The sequence below is a fragment of the Loxodonta africana genome, chromosome 3, assembly GCF_030014295.1.
Source record: "Loxodonta africana isolate mLoxAfr1 chromosome 3, mLoxAfr1.hap2, whole genome shotgun sequence".
Taxonomy (NCBI): domain Eukaryota; kingdom Metazoa; phylum Chordata; class Mammalia; order Proboscidea; family Elephantidae; genus Loxodonta; species Loxodonta africana.
In genome coordinates this window covers 209,832,885-209,855,930 of record NC_087344.1, presented here as the reverse complement: position 1 = coordinate 209,855,930, position 23,046 = coordinate 209,832,885, and the positions used below count along the sequence as shown (strand labels likewise).

The following is a 23,046-nucleotide window of genomic DNA, read 5'->3' as shown; positions in this document are numbered from 1 at the left end:
TAGCAAAATTGCTTGTCTGTCAGAAAGACTCTGCCTTATGGTAACCAGAGTAACAATGCGTAGACTATTTGGAACTATCCTTGAGAGTGGATCAGCATCTATTTTTGGATTTCTATTGAGATTTTGCCACCACTCATCTGTCAGTTTGTCATACTGTGGTGGCTTATGTGTTGCTGTGATGCTGGAAGCTATGCCACCAGTGTTTCAAATAACAGCAAGGTCATCCATGGTGGATAGGTTTCAGCAGAGCTTCCAGACTAAGACAGACTAGGAAGAAGGACCTGAAAAATTTGGCCAGTGAGAACCTTATGAACAGCAGAGGAATATTGTCTAATATAATGCCAGAAGATGAGCCCCTCAGGTTGGAAGGCACTCAAAATACGACTGGGGAAGAGCTGCTTACTCAAAGTAGCCCCCACCCACCACCCCAGTGCTGTCGAGTCACTATGAGTCCTCAAAGTAGAGTCGACCTTAACGATGTGGACGGAGTCAAGCTTTTGGGACCCTTCATTTGGTCAGGTGGTATGACTCAAAATGAGAATAAACAGCTGCAAACATCCATTAATAATTGGAACATGGAATGTACAAAGTACGAATCTAGGAAAACTGGAAGTCATCGAAAATGAAATGGAACACATAAAGATCGAAATACTAGGTAGGCATTAGTGAGCTGAAATGGACTGCTGTTGACCATTTTGAATCAGGCAATCATATGGGCTACTGTGCCAGAAACGACAAATTGAGGTGGAATGGCATCACATTCATGATCTAAAATGACATTGCAAGATCTATCCTGAAGTACAATGCTGTCAGTGATAGGATAATATCCATATGTCTACAAGGAAGATGAGTGTATATGACTGTTATTCACATTTATGCCCACTAATCCCAAAGATGAAGAAATTGAAGATTTTTATCAACTTCTGAAGTCTGAAGCTGATCAAACATGCAGTCAAGGTGCGTTCATAATTACTGTTGATTGGAAGGTGAAAGCTGGAAACAAAGAAGTATCGGTAGTTAGAAAATATGGCTTTGGTAATAGAAATGATGAAGGAGATTGCATGATAGAATTTTGCAAGACCAACAAAGACCAACAGTTTATTCACTGCAAATGCGTTTTTTCAACAACATAAACAGCAAGTATATACGTGGACCTCACTGGATGGAAAACACAAGAATCAAATCGACTATATTTGTGGAAAGAGATGATGGAAAAGCTTAATATCATTAGTCAGAACAAGGCCTGGGATGACTGTGGAACAGACCATCAATTGCTCATATGCAAGTTCAAGTTGAAATTTAAGAAAATTAAAACAAGTCCATAAGAGCCAAAGTACCACCCTGCATATCTTCCACCTGAAATTTAGAGAACATCTCAAAAACAAATTTGACACATTGAACAGTAATGACCAAAGACTAGATGAGTTGTGAGATGACATCAAGGACATCATACATGAAGAAAGCAAAAGGTCATGAAAAGGACAGGAGAGAAAAAAGAGACCAAAATGGATGTCAGAAGAAACTCTGAAACTTGCTCTTAAACTTTAACTAAAGCAAAAGAAAGGAATGATGAAGTGAAAGAGCTGAACAGAAGATTTCAAAGGGTGGCTCCAGAAGGCAAAGTAAAGTGTTATAAAGAAAAGTACAAAAAACGCTAAATAGACAATAGATAAATGGTAACTTTGGTGAAGGGTTAGACAGCACACAATACTGGGGAAGCCAGCACAACTTGTACAAGGCAATGTCATGGAAGCTCCACACGTACATCCAAACTCCCTAAGGGACTGAATTGCTGAGCTGAGGGATGTGGGGACCGTGGTCTCTGGGAACATCTAGCTCAGTTGGCATAACATAGTTTATGAAGAAAATGCTCTATACTCTACTTTGGTGAGTAGCGTCTGGGGTCTTAACAGCCTGTGAGTGGCCATCTAGGATACTCCAATGGTCTCATCCCTTCGGGAGCAAGAAAGAATGATGAAAACTGAAGATAGAAGGGAAAAATTAATCCAGAGGACTAATGGACCACAACTACCATGGCCTCCACCAGACTGAGTTCGGTGCAACTAGATGGTGCCCAGCTACCACCACTGACTGCTCTGACAGGGATCACAACAGAGAGTCCTGGAAGGAGCTGGAGAAAAATGTAGAACAAAATTCTAACTCACCAAAAAAGGCCAGACTTAGTGGCCTGACAGAGACTGGAGAAACCCTGAAAGTATGTCCCCTGGACACTCTTTTAGCTCAGTGGTGAAGTCACTCTTTTAGCTCAGCCAAAGATTAGACAGGCCCATAAAACAAGACGAGACTAAAGGGGTACAGCAGCCCAAGGACAAGGACTAGAAGGCAGGAGGGGAAAGGAAAGCTGGTAATAGGGAACCCAAGGTCGAGAAGGGAGACTGCTGACATGTTGTGGGGTTGTTAACCATTGTCATAAAACAATATGTGTACTGTTTAATGAAAAGCCCATGTGTTCTGTAAACTTCATCTAAAGTACAACAACAACAAAAAAAAAACTATTAAAAAAAGAAAGAAAGAAATGTACAAAGACCTGTAGTTAAAAAAGTAAAAGGAAATAACACTCGGCATTTCTGAAGCTGAAATAACTGAAGAAAAATGCAAGCCTGGAGTTGCAATAGTGAAGAATTCTATGAGCAAAGTATTGAACGATGCAGGAAACATCAAAAGAAGATGGAAGGAATATACATAGTCACTGGACCAAAAAGAATCGATTGACATCCATCCATTTCAGGAGGTAGCATATGATCCAGAACTGATGGTATTGAAGGAAGAAGTCGAAGCTACACTGAAGGCATTGGCAAAAAACAAGTCTCCAGGAATTGACGGAACACCAACCGAGATGTTCCAACAAATAAATGGAACACTCATCTTTGTGAAGAAATTTGGAAGACAGCTACCTGGCGAACCGACTGGAAGAGATATTCGTGTCCGTTCCAAAGAGAGGTGATCCGTTAGAATGCAGAAATTATTGAACAATATCATTAATATCACACGCAAGTAAAGTTTTGCTGAAGATCCTTCAGAAATGATTGCAGCAGCACATTGACAGGGAACTGGCACAATATAAAGTCCTCACAACTGGCCCAGTAAGCAACATCATGATAAAGTGAGAAAAATTAATGTTGCCAAGGATTTCATGTTACTTGGATCCGCAATCAACACTCACGGAAGCAGCAGTCAAGAAGTCAGAGGATGTATTGCATTGGACAAATCTGCTGCAAAAGACCTCTTTAAAGTGTTAAAAAGCAAAAATGTCACTTTGAGGACTAAGGTGTGTCTGACTCAATCCATAGTATTTTTATTTGCCTCATGCGTGTGAAAGCTGAGCAGTGAATGGGACGACTGAAGAAGAATTGATGCTTTTAAATTATGGTGTTGGTAGAGTATATTGAATATACCATGGACTGCCAGAAGAATGAACAAATCTGTCCTCGAAGAAGTATAGCCAGATTGCTCCTTGGAAATGATGAGACTTAGTCTCATGGACTTTGGACATGTTACCAGGAGGGGCCAGTCCCTGGAGTAGGTATCATGCTTGGTAAAGTAGAGAGTCAGTGAAAAAGGGTCGCTATGAGTCGGAACCAACTTGACAGCACCTAACAACAATAACAACATTAAGATTTTGAGGAGTCCCTGGTGGCGCAAATGGTTAAGTGCTTGACTGCTAACCGAAAAGTTGGTGGTTCAGAGCCATCCAGAGATGCCTTGGAAGTAAGCAACTAACAATAACAACATTAACATTTTGAGTAATTATTCTGTTTTTCACAATTTTTTATATCAAAAGACAGCAAAGACGATCAAATATGACATCACCTCAAGGTAAACTCCATTTTTTTTGCACTGAGTACTTGAGCAACAAAATGCTTTTACTTCCTGCAAGAATGTCTAGAAGAAGCCATTTTAAAATGCTGCATTTTATCCAGATGACCCACACCATCTGAAATTCTTTTCCCCTCACTTTTTGCTAACCAAAATCAAAGGCATCCTTCATGGCCAAGGTCTTTTTGGAATCTTTCCCTAATTGCTTCTGCTTGCAGGCATCTGCTGATCCACCAAGGGAATGGTTGTTGGTACCATTCATTGGTCATGCATCGAAGTATGGCTTACATTTCCCTTGCTAGATTATAATCACTGAGTGTCCTGCTAGTGCTTAATAACTGAATCATGGATGGCTTGTCTCTTAGTGTACAGTCTCTTAGATATTTACCTCTCTGAGAAACTCCACAAGGTCTTCAGGATAAATGAATTTGTACTCTACTTTTTTTTTTTTCTTTTTTGTAACAGGTAAACACTTGGAAGATCCGTGAGAGTTCAGATCATAATGTTGGTCAAGAAATAAGAACCATATTATATCAAGAATTAGTAGATTGTCTAGTCTCTGTTTTAGACTACTCCAGGTTTCACAGAGATATTACAATCCTACAAGAACAAGCTACTAGATCTATTTCTGAAGTATAAAGGTACAGACTGGCCATTATCCGAGTCAACTTTCAACATAGCAGGAGCTATCAGCAGAGGAGAACCTGGGGCTGGCCATGACACCTCATATATCTTTGTAGTGAAATACTCCTGTCAATTAGGTGAAAATGAGAACTCAAGCCCATAACCATAAAAGCCCACCTATTGATTTTTGACCCCTGCTGAGCTTCGCATTCACTTGTGGTCTAAATGTTGCTGGCATAATGGACCATTCTCATTTCCAGATTAAGGGTTTTAATAGACTCCACCAACTAGTTGACTTAAGAAGGTGATGATGAGTGTGGCTGGTTTGCTGCTTTGGTTGGATCAAGGAAAGTACTGGGCTGTGGCTTACCAGTGAGTCCAGAGCAGCATTCAACTGCTGGGCAGGCTCTGGAACTGTGATTTCCTAGCCTGGTTTTCTGAGGTATCCAGAAGAATTTGGACTAATCATGTTCTTGGAATAGTGATGCCTGATACTTGTCATCCCCTGTAGAATTTATAAGCATTCATTGAACAACCTGCTGTGGTGGCATAGTGATTAAGAGCTCGGCTGCCAACCAAAAAAAGTCAGCAGTTCAAATCCACCAGCCATTCCTTGGGAACCTATGGGGCAGTTCTACTCTGTCCTATAGGGTTGCTATGAGTCAGAATTGACTCAATGGCAACGGGTTTGGCTTGGTTTTGCTGTGACACAGCACTTATCCATGCTGCTCAACGCTTGTTGGATCAGTGGCTGCCAAAGTTTTTGAACATGAGGACCATTCTTTTAAGGCTGTGTTTTCTCAACCAGTAGCTAATTTGAGTGTAAAATGGCAAAAAGCTTCTGTATATTTATTAATACTTTAAAAAAATTGTAGTTTTATTAAAAATCTACATATATAGTTAATACCTATGGAAGATATAGTATACAATGCTGTTAGTCTTCAGAAAGTGATGTACATGGAAACTGATTCATATATCATTTTCAGCAAATTCATGATTCTTCAGGCTCAAAAGATTGGCTCCAAGGTCTGCAAGTTGGAAATGCTAATATAACTCCATAGATAGAACATAGTTATAATAATAAAAGTGGTGCTCACTGGATTTTTAACTTTTAGAATGAAAATTTGGGACTATGTAATTGTGTTCCCTTCAGAGCCAAGTAGCACACTAGTCCAATATCACAATCTCAGTGTTACCTGAAAATTAAATTTTCCTCATTAAGATTGAATGGATTTTCTTTTTTTTTATATTCCTGCTACTCAAAATTATGTCATGTTTTGGTTGCTTTATTTTCTGATTGTATCATTTTTGTACCATTTTATGTTTTTCCTGAGCTTTCAAACTATTATTTTTGGTGGTTGAGATAAAAAAAAAAAACACTGAAAAATACCTTCTTTAGAATATCCCTAATTACTCTTTGCTTTTTATCTACTCTCTGTATTGCCTGGAATCCATTTCATGCCATCCCTTGAGTTATTTGAAGCCTGTGTCTTCTGTTGTAATAAAAACTAATTTCTTTCTAGATCTGATAAATAACTGTCATCTTTATAGGATCCCTGGGTTACTTTCATCCCACATCTTCTCTTTATTTTAACTCTCATTGGGCTGGAATGTAGCTTCAAGATACTCTGAAGAGTGAATCCATGGGAGGTAAATATTCTAAGTCCTTTCTTCTTTGAAAGGATCATGATTTTATCCTTAAAATTTGATCGACAGTTTTCCTGGGCATTGAATTTTAGATTCAAAATAATTTTCCCTCAGAATGCTAAAGGCAGTACAATTGTTTTCTAGTCTTGTTGACGAGATCTGTGATATAAGCCTGGTTCTAGTTTTTTGAAGGTAGGGTTACCAGATAAAATATAGAGTGCCCAATTAAATTTGAATTTCAGATAAACTCTGAGTAATTTATTAGCATAAGTATGTCCCCAAGTGTACTTATACTATAGCGTATAGTATACATATAGTGTGTTAGCCTCCAGAACAGTAGTTGCAAAATAGTATTTGGAAAATATGGCATTGGTGATAGAAATGGCACTGGAGATCACATGATAGAATTTTGCAAAACCAATGACTTATTCACTGCAAATACCATTTTTTTTATTAAATTTTATTGAGCTTCAAGTGAATGTTTACAAATCAAGTCAAACTGTCACATATAAGTTTATATACACCTTACTCCGCACTCCCACTTGCTCTCCCCCTAATGAGTCAGCCCTTCCAGTCTCTCCTTTTGTGACGATTTTGCCAGCTTCCAACTCTCTCTATCCTCCCATTCCCCCTCCAGACAGGAGATGCCAACACAGTCTCAAGTGTCCACCTGATATAATTAGCTCACTCTTCATCAGCATCTCTCTCCTACCCACTGTCCAGTCCCTTTCATGTCTGATGAGTTGTCTTTGGGAATGGTTCCTGTCCTGGGCCAACAGAAGGTTTGGGGACCATGACCACCGGGATTCCTCTAGTCTCAGTGAGACCATGAAGTATGGTCTTTTTGTGAGAATTTGGGGTCTGCATCCCACTGATCTGCTCCCTCAGGGGTTCTCTGTTGTGTTCCCTGTCAGGGCAGTCATCGATTGTGGCTGGGCACCAACTAGTTCTTCTGGTCTCAGGATGATGTAGGTCTCTGGTTCATGTGGCCCTTTCTGTCTCTTGGGCTCTTAGTTATCGTGTGACCTTGGTGTTCTTCATTTTCCTTTGCTCCAGGTGGGTTGAGACCAATTGATGCATCTTAGATGGCCGCTTGTTAGCATTTAAGACCCCAGATGCCACATTTCAAAGTGTGATGCAGAATGTTTTCATAATAGAATCATTTTGCCAATTGACTTAGAAGTCCCCTTAAATCATGGTCCCCAAACCCCCGCCCTTGCTCCACTGACCTTTGAAGCATTCAGTTTATCCTGGAAACTTCTTTGCTCTTGGTCCAGTCCAGTTGAGCTGACCTTCCCTGTATTGAGTATTGTCCTTCCCTTCACTTAAGCAGTTCTTATCTACTAATTAATCAGTAAAAAACCCTCTCCCCCTCTCCCTCCCTCCCCCCCCTCGTAACCACAAAAGTATATGTTCTTCTCCGTTTATACTATTTCTCAAGATCTTATAATAGTGGTCTTATACAATATTTGTCCTTTTGCCTCTGACTAATTTCGCTCAGCATAATGCCTTCCAGGTTCCTTCATGTTATGAAATGTTTCACAGATTCGTCACTGTTCTTTATCGATGCGTAGTATTCCATTGTGTGAACATACCATGATTTATTTACCCGTTCATCCGTTGATGGACACCTTGGTTGCTTCCAGCTTTTTGCTATTGTAAACAGAGCTGCAATAAACATGGGTGTGCATATATCTGTTTGTGTGAAGGATCTTATTTCTCTAGGGTATATTCCGAGGAGTGGGATTTCTGGGTTGTATGGTAGTTCTATTTCTAACTGTTTAAGATAACGCCAGATAGATTTCCAAGTGGTTGTACCATTTTACATTCCCACCAGCAGTGTATAAGAGTTCCAATCTCTCCGCAGCCTCTCCAACATTTCTTATTTTGTGTTTTTTGGATTAATGCCAGCCTTGTTGGAGTGAGATGGAATCTCATCGTAGTTTTAATTAGCATTTCTCTAATGGCTAATGATCGAGAGCATTTTCTCCTGTGTCTGTTCGCTGCCTGAATATCTTCTTCAGTGAAGTGTGTGTTCATATCCTTCGCCCACTTCTTGATTGGGTTGTTTGTCTTTTTGTGGTTGAGTTTTGACAGAATCATATAGATTTTAGAGATCAGGCGCTGGTCGGAGATGTCATAGCTGAAAATTCTTTCCCAATCTGTAGGTGGTCTTTTTACTCTTTTGGTGAAGTCTTTAGATGAGCATAGGTGTCTGATTTTTAGGAGCTCCCAGTTATCTGGTTTCTCTTTGTCATTATCTGGAATGTTTTGTATTCTGTTTATGCCTTGTATTAGGGCTCCTAAGGTTGTGCCTATTTTTTCTTCCATGATCTTTATCGTTTTAGTCTTTGTGTTTAGGTCTTTGATCCACTTGGAGTTAGTTTTTGTGCATGGTGTGAGGTATGGGTCCTGTTTGATTCTTTTGCAAATGGATATCCAGTTATGCCAGCACCATTTGTTAAAAAGACTATCTTTTCCCCAATTAACTGACACTGGGCCTTTGTCAAATATCAGCTGCTCATATGTGGATGGATTTATATCTGGGTTCTCAATTCTGTTCCACTGGTCTATGTGTCTGTTGTACCAGTACCAGGCTGTTTTGACTACTGTGGCTGTATAATAGGTTCTGAAATCAGGTAGAGTGAGGCCTCCCACTTTCTTCTTCTTTTTCAGTAATGCTTTGCTTATCCGAGGCTTCTTTCCCTTCCATATGAAGTCGGTGATTTGTTTCTCTATCACCTTAAAAAATGACATTGGAATTTGGATCGGCAGTGCATTGTATGTATAGATGGCTTTTGGTAGAATAGACATTTTTACTATGTTAAGTCTTCCTATCCATGAGCAAGGTATGTTTTTCCACTTAAGTATGTCCTTTTTAATTTCTTGTAGTAGTGCTTTGTAGTTTTCTTTGTATAAGTCTTTTACATCTTTGGTAAGATTTATTTTTAAGTATTTTATCTTCTTGGGGGCTACTGTGAATGGTATTGATTTGGTTATTTCCTCTTCGGTGTTCTTTTTGTTGATGTAGAGGAATCCAAGTGATTTTTGTATGTTTATCTTATAACCTGAGACTGCCAAACTCTTCTATTAGTTTCAGTAGTTTTCTGAAGGATTCCTTGGGGTTTTCTGTGTATAAGATAATGTCATCTGCAAACAGAGATAATTTTACTTCCTCCTTGCCAATCCGGATGCCCTTTATTTCTTTGTCTAGCCTAATTGCTCTGGCTGGGACTTCTAGCACAATGTTGAATAAGAGCGGTGATAAAGGGCATCCTTGTCTGGTTCCCGTTCTCAAGGGAAATGCTTTCAGGCTCTCTCCATTTAGAGTGATGTTGGCTGTTGGCTTTGTATAGATGCCCTTTAGCAAATACCGTTTTTAAACAACATAAACAGCAGCTACACACCTGGACCTCATCCGATGGAAAACACAGGAATCAAATTCACTACGTCTATTGAAGAGGACCGTAGAAAACTCAGTATCACCTGTCAGAACGAGGCCAGGGGCCGACTGTGGAACAGACCATCAATTGCTCATATGCAAGTTCAAACTGAAGGTGAAGAAAGCTAGAGAACTAAAAAATGACCTTGAGCATATCCCATCTGAATTTGGAGACCATCTCAAGAACAAATGTGACGAATTGAACAGTAATGACTGAAGACCACATGAGTTATGGAACCACATCAAGGACATCATACATGAAGAAAGCAAAAGTTCATTGAAAAGACAGGAAAGAAAGAAAAGACCAAAATGGATGTCAGTACAGACTCTGAAACTTGCTCTTGAATGTAGAGTAGCTAAAGCAAATGGAAATGATGACGTAAAACAGTTGAACAGAAGATTTCAAAGGGCGGTCCTAGAAGACAAAGTCAAATATTATAATGAAATGTGCAAAGACCTGGAGTTAGAAAACCAAAAAGGAACAACATGCTTAGCATTACTCAAGCTGAAAGAACTGAAGTAATCAAGCCTCGAGTTGCAATTTTGAAGGATTCTATGGGAAAAATCTTGAAAGATGCAAGAAAAGCAGATAGATGGAATACATAGTCCGTATGCCAAAAATAATTGGTCAACGTTCAGCCATTTCAGGAGATATCATATGATAAAGAACCAATGATAGGGGAGGAAGAAGTCCAAGCTGCACTGGAGGTATTGGTGAAAAACAAGGCTCAACAAATAGATGCAGTGCTGGAGCTGCTCACTCTCTATGCCAAGAAATTTGGACAACAGCTACCTGGCCAAATGACTGAAAGAGATCCATATTTGTGCCCGTCCCAAAGAAAAGTGATCTAATAGAATGTAGAAATTATCAAACAATACCATAAATATCACAAGTAAAATTTTGCTGAAGATAGTTCAAGAGGTTGCAGCAGTACATCTACAGGGAACTGCCAGAAATTCAAGCTGGATTCAGAAGAGGATGTGGAACGAGGAATCTGATGTCACAAGTACCTTCGCTGAAAGCAAAGAATACCAGAAAGATGTTTACCTGTGTTTTATTGACTATGCAAAGGCATTTGACTGTGTGGATCACAACAAATTACGAATAACGTTACAAAGAATGGGAATTCCAGAACACTTAATTGTGCTCATGTGGAACCTGTATGTAGATCAAAAGGTAGTCATTTGAACAGAGAAAGGGAATACTTCATGGTTTATAATCACAAAAGAGTGCATCAGAGATGCATCCTTTCACCATACTTATTCAAACTGTTTGCTGAGCAAATAATCTGAGAAGCCTGGACTATATGAAGAAGAACATGGCATCAGGATTGGAGGAAGACTCAATAACAACCTGCGATATGCAGATGACACAACCTTGCTTGCTGAAAGCAAAGAGGACTTGAAGTACTTACTGAGGAAAATCAGACTACAGCCTTCAGTATGGTTTACGCCTCAACATAAAGAAAACAAAATCCTCACAACTGAACCAATAAGCAACATCATGATAAATGGACAAAAGATTGACTTTGTCATAGCTTTCATTTAACTTGGATCCACAATCAACACAATGGAAGCAGCAGTCAAGAAATCAAAAGACGCATTGCATTGGGCAAATCTTCGGCAAAAGACCTCTTTAAAGTGCTGCAAAGCAAAGTTGACGCTTTGAGCATAAGGTGTGCCTGATCCAAGCCATATTTTCAGTTGTGTTATATGAGTTTGAAAGCTGGACAAAGAATAAAGAACACAATGAAGAAGAATTGATGCCTTTGAATTATGGTGTTGGCCAAGAATATTGAATGTACGGTGGACTGCCAGAAGAATGAACAAGTTTGTCTTGGAAGAAATACAGCCAGAGTGCTCCTTGGAAGCAAGAATGGCGAGAATTTGTCTTGTGTACTTTGGACGTGTTATAAAGAGAGACCAGTCCCTGGAGAAAGACATTATGCTTGGTAAACTAGAGAGTCAGTGAAAAAGAGGAAGGTCCTTATTTAGGTGGATTGCCACAATGGCTGCAACAATGGGCTCAAACATAACAACGATTGTGAGGATGGTGCAGGACCAGGCAGTGTTTCATTCTGTTGTACATAGGGTCGCTATGAGTTGGGACTGACTCAACAACATCTGACAACGATGACAGCATAATACTCACACTAATAAGTTATTCTTTAAATATCTATTTTTATTTGTTAAATCTGACAACCCTATTTAAAGGTCAAACACTTCCTTTCCTCCTCTAAAGGACTTTAAAATCTTCTCATTGCGCTTGTGTTTTGTAATTTCCTAAGGATATGTGTAAGCGTGGCTTTTATTTATTTTTTAATGCATGCTGCTCAACACTTGTTGATCTTACAGTTCCTTTTCAGCTCTAAGAAATTTTCTTCTATTATTTCTTTAATAATTTTTCACCCCTTTTTCTCATCTCTTCCTCTTTGAATCCTTTAGTTAGCTTAATGTTGCACCTCTTGAATTAACTCTCCAAAGTTTTAGTCCTTTCACTCTTATTTTCCATATCTACCTTTTTTTGTTTTATGTTTTTGTAAATTCACTTAACTTTATTCCAAAGTTTCTGATAATCATACCTTTAATTTCTAAGAATGCTTCATTATTCTTTTAATTATTATTTTCTTGGCATTTTACCTTTGATTTATGAATTTATTAGTACTTATATCTCTCTAAGGATATATGAGTTCTGTTTTGTTTTGTTTTAAATTCTCACCCATCTTCTGAATTATTTCTATTTCCTTAGGGGTCAGTTTTGATTGTTTACCTTGAATTTTTTCTTTCAGGCTGCTGTTTTCCCCTCAAGTGTTTGAAGATAATTGTTTGTCCATATTAAGAAATGAAGGAAAGAGCCAATGATTCTAGGTAATGAGAAAGTTTCCTCTGTTGTGTACCTTTCCTCTGAGCAAAAAAGGATGACAAGAAGCTCCACATATGCAGGTAGACCTTACCAGGCTCTGATGAGTATGAGCAGTTGAGGGGCTTGGAGTCCTCTATATGCCAGAAGGAGTGGTTTTCTGGGATCCCAACACTGACCCTTCTATAATTCTCCTCAGACACTTTGTTTAAATTTCTCAGAGAAGAGTCTCCTCTCCCTCTCACCTAGCTAGGATTACTACTGTATTGTCTGCTGCTTTTTTTTTTTTTTCTTTTTTTTTTTTACCCAAGGAGGGTAATTTTACCCTCAGTTGGTTGTTCTGTAGACAGACTTTTGATTAACTCTCTTAGTTTTTGGCCCCTGTTCTCATTCCTACACTTCTACCTGTTGGCTCTGAGTGTGGAAAGTAACTGCCTCCTGGAAGTATTCTAGCATGCACCTTCTTCACCTTTGTTCCATATGCTTCTTTTTGTCTTCCAGAAGTTTGTTGAAATCACAAATCCATTGGTAATCGTCTCTCATTTTTTTCACTGTTACGCATTTAGCATATTATGATAATTTTCAGGGAGAGAGGGAAGACAAATGCATGTGTTCGGTATTTGACCTTGAACCAGATGTTCCTTCCCTTCCTTCACTTTCTATCTTTCCCCCTGAATGTTCTCTAATGAAAATATTTTTATCTGAATCGTACCTTTTGGTTTACAGAACATATTTAAATGCATTCTTTTATTTACTCCTCAGAAGTTGGAACACAAGTTTTGTAAACGGAAATGTCCTAAAACAATATGTCAGTGTTTCTATTAGGTGCTGTTGAGTTAGTTCATACCCATACTGACCCTATGCATAACAAAATGAAACACTGCCCTGTCCTGCACCATCCTCATAATTGTTGCTACGCTTGAGGCCATTGTCATAGCCACTGTGTCAATCCACCTCATCCAGGGTCTTCCTCTTTTTTGCTGACCTTCCACTTTACCAAGTATGGTGTCCTTCTCCAGGGACTGGTCCCTCCTGATAACATGTCCAAAGTATGTGAGATGTAGTCTTGTCATCCTCGCTTCTAAGGAGCATTCTGGCTGTACTTCTTCCAAGATAGATTTGTTCGTTCTTCTGGCAGTCCATGGTATACTCAATATTCTTCACCAACACCAGAACTCAAAGGCAATTATTCTTCTTCAGTCTTCCTTATTCATTGGGTTTCTGAAATAATGAAATGACATACTATTTGTGAATATACCTAGTACACTACCTGGTACAAAATAGCTGCTCAATAAATATTATCTCTTTGTTTTGTTGTTTTGTGCCATCGATTCCAACTCATTGTGATCACATAGGACAGAGTAGAACTGCCCCATAGGATTTCCTAGACTGTAATCCTTATGGGAGCAGGTCACCAGGTCTTTTCTCCCACAGAGCAGCTGGTGAGTTCAAACTGTTGACCTTTGGGTTAGTAGCCAAGTGCTTAACCATTGTGTCTCCAGGGCTCTTTTCTCTTTGTAGTAGTTACCTAGTACTGCTGCAACACAAATACTGCAAGTGGTTGACTTTAATTACAGAAGTTCATTTTCTCACAGTCTGAAGGCTAAAAGTCCATATAAGGGTCTAGACCATGTCAGTTCCTTCTTTGTTGGTTGCCTCAGTGCTTACTTGGCTCTTGGTGACCCTCCCACGGCATCTGTCTACACCAGTATGTGTTCCCATCTGGGTCTAATTTGCTCTTTTTATAACTCAGAAGTGATTATTAGGCTTTGATTTAGGACACACTCTACACTGGTATGGTCTCATTAACATGACAAGAAAACCCTATTCCCAAACAGGATTACATCCACAGCTATAAAAACAAACAAACAAAAACATTGTTGTCTCATAGCGACACTACAGGATGGAGTAGAACTGCCTTATAGGGTTTCAAAGGAGCATCTGGTGGATTCGAACTGCTGACTTTCTGCTTAGCAGCTGTAGCTCTTAACCAGTGTGCCACCAAGGCTTCAACTCATTGCCATCAAGTAGATTCTGACTCATAGTGACCCTATAGGACAGAGTAGAACTGCCCCATTGGGTTTCCAAGGAGCAGCTGGAGATTCAAACTGCTGACCTTTTGGTTAGCAGCTGTAGCACCTAACCACTGTACCACCAGGGCTCCTCCACAGCTATAGGGGTTAGGATTCCAACATATATTTTGGAAGGACACAATTCAGTCCATAATACTCTCTTTATTATTTTATTTACAGAAGATAGAGCTCAAGTACATTTTTGTGAAGTTAGTACAAAGAGATATTTGGGTATGTGTTTCTTGAGGAAGAGATGAAAAAATATCTACCCCAGTCTAGCTTGTAATTAAAAATAAGGATTAATGAGAAAATTCTCATAAAATATTTGAAGCTTGAAGATAAATCTCATCAAATCGTTGGTGTTCTTTATTCCATTGTAGCGAAAAGCATTAAACTTTGTATTCTGCAGTGATAAACTACAGGTTTATTAAACTATACAGTTATTAAATGGTAGAACTGACACATAATTGTGATTTATAGATGTGATCCTTGAAAACCAAAGGAGTTAGGAAGTTTTCCCAAGATTACATAGCAAGTTAGTTATGATTTCAAACCCAATGCTCTTTTCTCCATAGCACAACTTACGGGCTTCTAGCAGGAAATTCAATGCGAGCTAAGACTGAGCTTGTTCTGACGTATGAATATTAATAAATGTTAATAATATTTCATTTGCAGTGAAACTGTATGCTTTGACAAGCCAAGTTATCGACGGTGAAATGCAGTTCTATGCCAGAGCTAAACTTTTCTACCAAGAAGTACCGGCCACAGAAGAGGGTATGATGGGAAGTTTTATTGAACTCTCAAACCCAGATGTCCAGGCCTCTCAGGAATTTCTTAGGAAATTTGTTGGGGTGAGTTATCCAACTGCAGCTTGATAAGGATGCAAAGTCCTTGCAAACATTGAGTTCACATATTTCTGTGTCATTGTCACTTAAGTCAGGTTAAAGTCATATGGCTCAGCCAAGGGTGCATGTAGCCTGAAAGCCTGCTTTAAGGTGTTCAGAAAGGATAGGCCACTGTTGATTTATCCCACTTGGCATTTTGCCTTCCTATGACCAACTAATCTCACACTCACTCGCAGTACTGATATTGCACTTTGGGGATTAAGAAGACATTTCTTTTAGAGTCTCACAGATGAACAGTTGACACCCAGATGACTGACGAAGGATCATGCTATCTGTGATCTTGGGATTATTTATTGATTCTCTGCAATGAAAATTAGTCTAGTAAGGAAATGCATGCTGATGTTTGGTTTAAAAATAAGCAGAGTAGGATCCCTTTATGTAATTTTATACATAGTTTAGAATTTACCTTGATCTTAATTTATTTTTTTTTAAAAGGGACTTAAGAAGAATATGATCCCTTTTTGGCTGGGAGAACTCCCACTTTTTTTCCTTTCATGCCACGTAGACAAAGATAGTATAGTGTAGAGGCCAAAACCTCGGGCTCAAGAGTTCCACCATGTAACGTGTGAGCGACCTTGGGCGCGTTACTTAACTTCATAGGAGAACGTGAGGATCAAACGAGATGATACATGTCAAGTGCTCGCTTTTAGTGTACTTAAAAAAAAAAAAAAAGAAAAAAACCAAACCCAGTGCCGTCTAGTCGATTCCGACTCATAGCGTACTTAAGTGCCCCCAAGTCTAATATAGTGCTACTAGTAGCAATAACAGGGTTTAATATAATGTGTTTAGTATATTTTGAAGCACTTCATTTAGTTGTTAAAAATAGCCTTAACACACACAACAAAACTGCTGTCAGACCTACTGAAGATGTAAAGTTCTAATTGGCAAACAGGTTTTGTTCCAATTCATTTGTTTGGACTTTAGAGCTAATTTTATTCTGACAAAAGATACATTATTGGGGAAGGGGCTAGGCTGTCAACCTCCTTAGAAGCATAATACTAAGAACACACCTCGTGTGGAGCTGAGGACTGCTTCACATTCAGCCTCCCTGGTTCGCCATGTACCTGAGCCCAGAGGCTGGCAGCAGAGAAGATGGATCAGAGCAGAGAAGATGGATCAGAGCAGAGAAGATGGATCAGATAGGGCACCCGCTGGAGCACAAGTTTCTGGACTTCATCTACACCATAAAGGACTTGGAGTGTAGAGATGATGGCCATGGCTGTTTGTACGTGTAGGTCGTTTACCATGACTATTTCTAAATCAGTGTTACTGACAAATTCACTGCATGCCTATTCTGAGATGGCCAGTCACTTTGCTAAACACTTTAGAAACATTTATCTTGTTTTCTAAGTACTGTTATTAGCCTTGTTTTCACAGTTTTGGAGATGAGGCTTGAAGAGGTAAATAAGTTGTCAAGGTCACACAGCTGGTAAAAGACAGAGCTGGGACTTAGGCCCAGCCAGCTCTGTGTGACACCAAACTCCTTGCTCTTAACCATGACTGACTTTTTTCCATTTGTCTCATGTAGCAGAAAAATCCCTGCTTTTCTTTTTTTTTGGGGGAGGGGGTGGACCATCGACTTCAGCTCTCCTCCAGTCTGGCGCAGAGCGATCCCTCCGGCTTGCCTCATGGTGAGGCTGGCTCTGATCGATTAGCATTTCAGAAGCTTAGTAATTCAGCTGTCTTGTCACTCCCAGTGGAATGGAAGCTGACCGCAGGGATGCGGGTCAGACAGAGCCCATATGGACTCCCACAGACCTGGGAAAGGAAACAGCCTTGTCCTTGCATATTTAAGTTGGAAAAGGGGCAGCATGTTCTTTTCAAACAAGTGTTTGGAGTTGTTTTAGTGGACAAGGCTCACTGTGAAGCTGTGACCTCTAAATAAGCACAAACACCACAGTCCTTTTTAAGGAATGATATTTTGGTAATTTGACCTTAATAACCTGCTAAATTAGTATTCAGGTCAAGTACAAGGAGCTAGGGAATATGAGTATCTGACATGATTTATTCTTATGTCAACTGGGAAAAGGCAGATTGTTTAAACTTTTGCATTCCTTTCAACAGTTAGTGACATGGGACAATGGGAAACGGTGTTTAAAGTTGTTGCAAATGCGTTTACTTTAGCAAAGAAACAAATGGTACCAAGATGATGTCAGTGGCATAGCTGATAACTTCTCAATTTCAGCTTCCTAGTGGAGAAAAAAAAAAAAAAAAAATTTTTTTTTTTTTTTTAGTGGGGGTAAGGAAGTCCCTGAGTGGTGCAAACAGTTAAGCACTCGACTACTAACTGAAAGGTTCGTGGTTTGAACTCACCCAGAAGCACCTCAGAAGACAGGCCTAGCAACCTGCTTCGGAAAGATGGCAGCCTTGAAAACCCTATGGAGCAGTTCTACCCTGTACACATGGGGTCTCCAGGAGTCCGAATCGACACCATGGCAACTAAGAACAACAGTGAGAGAAAGTAGTGACATAAAAAGTAGTCAGTATTTGATGGTTTTTTTTTTTTTAACATTTCTCAGAGATTGGATGACTAAAAAATCTGGGTCTAACTTGTTACGTTTCATGATTATGATATGATGTCATGAAGCACTTTGATTGCAGTTTTAGACTCCACTGGATGAACTCAAAATAATGTTCTTTAAAACAATGTATATAGACAGAGTAAAGATGGAAATGAAATTTCTAAGAGTCTTTTAACTATTTTACGTGAATGAGTATGTAAGAAGATAATAAATTAAAATGAGAATAAACTTTTTTTTTTTTTAAATCACACATGGTGTGCAGTTCTGGTCACATTCATGAAGGGCATCAGATTTCAATACAATCACAACCATAATGTCCTTGAGGCAGGAGATGGTGTCACTGGGGTCAGTCTTTAAATATCCCTTCTCAGAGTAGCTGCGTGTGAATGAAAGACAGAGAAAGAGCTTTGGTGCCAGAAGATTGGGGGGGGGGGGCGGTGGGGAAGGGGGACAACCACGCAGAGGGAAATGGAGTAGAGGAACTAGAGGCAGAGCTTAGACACCATAGGGTTTGAGGCACCTTTAGTATTTGTAAATGGCCACTGTTTCAAAAATATCTATAGTCAAATATCACACAACTAAATTGGTGAAAAGTACAAATCAGAGAGGGAGAATTTTCAAGGGAATTCTATTTCCTTATCTGAAAAGGCAGGAGAATTAGACTTGAGTGATTTAAAAACTTTGGTTTGTGGTTCTGTAGGGTTTTGCTCAAGGGCTTCCTGGAGAATTATGGGAAGGCTGAGTGGGTGAAGCCTGGTCTCATTTTAACCAGAGCAGCTCCACATTTGTCTGTTTATTGAGAAAAAGGAGTTTAGGGGTTATAACCTTGAGCTCCTCTGGTTTGGATCTCTGAGATCTCCTTGTTTTATTCTCCCACGGCTCTACTGCTAAGACCACTTGCTGCAAAAATGAGAGCAACTTGCCTGACAGAGGCTCTTAGGGGAAAGCAATGATGAGAAAGTAGTAATGGGTAGTGCAAATGGTTGACTTACTCAGCTGCTAACCAGAAGGTTGGAAGTTGAGGTCTACCTGGAGGAGCTTTAGAAGAATGGCTTAGAGACCTAATTCCAAAAAATCACCCACTCAAGGCCCTATGTAGATGTGTGGCTAATTGCCTCCATGAACAACTGCCTCCTTTGTCATGAGATTAGAAAAACTGGATGGTGCCTGGCTATCATTACTGGACATTTTGATCAAAGATTCTATAGAATAATTCTGATCAAAAGGGGGAAAATGCAGAATAGGATTTCAAATTCTCATGGACTCCAGACTTCCTGGAGCCGTAAGGTTGGATGAATCCCTGAAACTATTATCCTGAGATAATCTTTAAACCTTAAACCAAAAAATATCCTCTGAAGTCTTCTTAAAGCCAAAAAATAGTTTAGCTTAACTAGTAAAAAACATCTGCCTCGAGCATTATGCTCTTTTAAGAACTATCTATATGGAGCCCTGCTGCCACAGTGGTTGCTAACCAAAATGTCGGCAGTTTGAATCCACCAGTCGCTCCTAGGAAGCCCTATGGCGCAGTTCTACTCTGTCCTGTAGTGTCGCTATGAATCAGAATCAACTCGACAGCAATAGGTTTTTGTTTTTAATATGGGATGAAATTGATAACAGCAACTTGAAAGATTAGATAGCAGTGAATTTATGTTAATGGGGGAGGAACAACTCAGAATAGGAGGGTGAGAATGGGTGCATAACTTCAAGAATGTAATCAATATCATTAAATGGTACGTATAGAAACTGTTGAATTGGTGCATCTTTTGCTTTATATATTCTCAGCAACAACAAAGTTAAAAAAAAAAAAAGAAGAGAGCCTTGTATAGCACATTTCTTCTCTCACACAGGGGGTGGCCATGAGTTGGAGCTGACTCAGCACAACTGGTAAAGGTAAAATGATAAGACAAATTTGCAGTGAGAATCTCTAATTGAGCACACGTATTTCTAGCAAAATCGTTTCTAGTAGCTTAAAATAATTTCCCTATACTTTCCTCCAATCTTGTTTATGTTATATATTTACTTAGGCTATGCTTTTTTTTTTTACTTATGCTTTTTTTTTTTACTGTCTTTACAACATAACCCTTTAGCCTAAGCCTTTTTCTGAACTGGCTTAGTTTAAATTATGTACTTGAATGAATGAGGGTGGCAGCATAGTGTTAGTAGGAATGGCAAACACATGGCACAAGTTACCATTGCTCCCCCTTCCCGTAGCCAAGGCAGACATCACTCATTAATCACAGACCTCTTTCCTGCTGAGCTTCAACACTTCAATATTAGACGTATATACTTCAGTGAATCGGAGTTGTCCCTGGAGGTAACACCCCTAATGTAGACTTGGCTTTGAGTTCAAACAGTCCTGTGTTCAAATCCTGGCTCTGTCATTAAAACCCACTGCACCGAGTCCATTCTGACTTACGCTGAGTGACCCTGTAGGACAGAGGAGAACTGCCCAAGAGTTTCAACGGAGCGGCTGGTGGGTTCAAACAGTTGACCTTTTGGTTAGCAGCCAAACACTTAACCACTGCGCCACCAGGGCTCCAGCTCTGTCATTAGCTGTGTGATACTGGAAACCTGAATTTCTTCATCTCCAAATGGAGTTAATAATCATTGCCTTGTAGAGTTGTTTTGATTATAATAGTTATTATGGATGTAAAGATCTTGGCACATAGAAGTACTTAGTAAATTATTATTATTCTACTTGAAGCTACAACTGCTTTACTTTCTGTGTCCATTTTACCTTTCTGGCCGTAAGGAAGGCTCTTTCAGTGGACTGGAAAGCAGCTTTTCTGATGTTTCCCTGAGCTCATACTTCACCTTTAATCTGTAGCCCAATGTGTTTTTTTAATCTTCAGTTCCTGAGAATCAAGAGCAGGCTTTCTCCTTAATATCTTGATTGGCAACTTCAAGCATCTTTTTACTGTAATTTCTAGCACAAAACCTATTCAGCAGCCATCCCAACTATGACCAAATAATTTAGACCAGCTGAATCTTCATAAATCAGAAAGTATTTTACTCTATAGAAGCAAGTTTGACAAAGTTTCCCTTGGCTGATTCATCTCCTCTTCCCCCTCCCTACCCGTTAATGTAACGCACAGACCTACTTTAAAATAAAAAATCACTTTTAAGGATTTTGTGCCCAGTAAATCATGTAGTTGTTTCTGGGACAAAAGCAAAAATAGATTTTTAGCACGAAAGAAGACTTTGCTGGAACCAATCTTTACCCACTAAGAAAGTTCTGTGTGCCATGAGGGCTGGGTTTGAAATAAAACCTTGACCTGAGAATGGGGCAGTTAGCATTCCCTCAGCTCAGGTTCTAAAATTTACCATCCACACAAGAAGAGTAGATCGTTCAGTGTCTCTAAAATCAGTTTTTGAAAAATTATAATTTCAGTCATCCAATATGAATTAAAATGTTTCCACTGAATGATTTTCAAAGTAATTTTAAAACTCAGAAAGTCTATCATTACTCTTTTTTTTTTTTTCATAGTTATAACCTACAGAGTAGGTCCATTTAGCTGTGGATTCAACACAGATTCATGGTCACCAAAGCTCTTATCTTCATAGGGCTGTTGATGGCCCATTTTTTGTGGGAGAAAATTACCAAGTTTTCAAACCTAAGATTTTACTTTTAAAAATTGTATTTTTCAATTCTTTTAAAGATCTATATATGGAGAAAATAATGTAAAACTGGGAATGATTGGAGATTTCGAAAAAGGTAATTGAATCCTTTACCCTGTTGGCGTAGTGGTTAAGTGCTACAGCTGCTAACCAAGAGGTCAGCAGTTCGAATCCACTAGGCGCTCCTTGGAAACTCTATCGGGCAGTTCTACTCTGTCCTATAGGGTCGCTATGAGTCGGAATCGACTCGACAGCAGTGGGTTTGGTTTGATATACCTTGAATGGAAAGCCTGGTGGTATAGTGGTTAAGTGCTACTGCGGCTAACCAAAAGTTTGGCAGTTCAGATCCACCAGGGGCTCCTGGGAAACCCTATGGGAAGTTCTACTCTGTCGTATAGGGTCGCTATGAGTTGGAATCGACTTGAGGACAACGGGTTTGATTTCATACCTTGATTATATTAGTGATAACACCGTGTTCACATTTGTCGAAACTCATTGAATTGTACACTTAAGATGGTGTATCTCATTGTGTGGAAACTGACCTCAGTAAAGTTGATTTAAAAGTTAATTGGAGTGGCCAGGGTGCAGGCTGGGTATCTGTACTTGAAGTATTCCACAAGGTCCCTTTCTGCAGGGGCCGGGGAAAGCTGGAACAGACTGTGCCTTGGACTGCGGCTCTGGGATTGGAAGGGTCAGCAAGCATGTCTTACTGCCGGTTTTCAGCAGTGTGGAACTCGTGGACATGATGGAGTCTTTCCTCCTGGAAGCTCAGAATTACCTGCAAGTCAAAGGGGACAAGGTAGAAAGTTACCACTGCTACAGCCTGCAGGAATTCACGCCCCCAGTCAGGAGATATGATGTCATCTGGATTCAGTGGGTCTCCGGTTAGTTCTCCCTGGCATTGCATCTGCCCTTCTCCCTTCCCAGCAGGAGAAGACAATGCATGGGGCTAATTTGAGGATTCCTGGAACGGGAGAGAGAACTGAAAGGGAGATTTAGCTGCAGTTGTGCTTAGAGCAGTTAACCTTAAGTATCACGTAAGCTCTTAAAAAGCTCTGATTGTCCAGATGTTTCTCCCAAATTCCTCTGTACAAGCCGGGCAATTTCCACCCTTAGAAAGGGAGTGCCTCGAATCAATCTAAATCCTAGATGAAACCTAAATCCCTGAAAAAATTAAAAATGGGGCCCAAAAATGTTAATTCCCAGGAAATGAGACAGCAGTGAATTAGATATTGGTCTGGGTGTGTGTGTGTGTGTGTGTGTGTGTGTGTGTGTGTGTGTACACGTGTGTACAGAAGGCAGAGAAGAATGAGGATAGAGCTGGGTCTTCTGGGGACACGGAAGGGGCATCCCATAGGGTGGGCAATAATTTAATCTCATGCCTGTGAGGTAGGCAATCCATACAGTATAATACCTATTTTATAGATGGGAGACTGAGCCCCCTAAAAGAAGTATCTTCTTATTGACATTCGAACTAAAACAACCCCGGCTATTAAATAATTCATGAATGAGTGAATGA

The 23,046-nt window shown here is 39.7% G+C and overlaps 1 protein-coding gene across 1 annotated transcript in view; it reads left to right on the top strand.

Annotated features, from left to right (window-relative positions):
- Window positions 1-23,046, top strand: part of NTMT2 (N-terminal Xaa-Pro-Lys N-methyltransferase 2) — a 36,066-nt gene that overhangs the window by 8,973 nt on the left and 4,047 nt on the right. Inside the window, exons 2-3 of the mRNA XM_003415053.4 lie at window positions 15,158-15,333; window positions 22,162-22,411. Coding sequence (XP_003415101.1) covers window positions 15,158-15,333; window positions 22,162-22,411 — 426 coding nt within the window. The remainder of the gene's footprint in view (window positions 1-15,157; window positions 15,334-22,161; window positions 22,412-23,046) is intronic.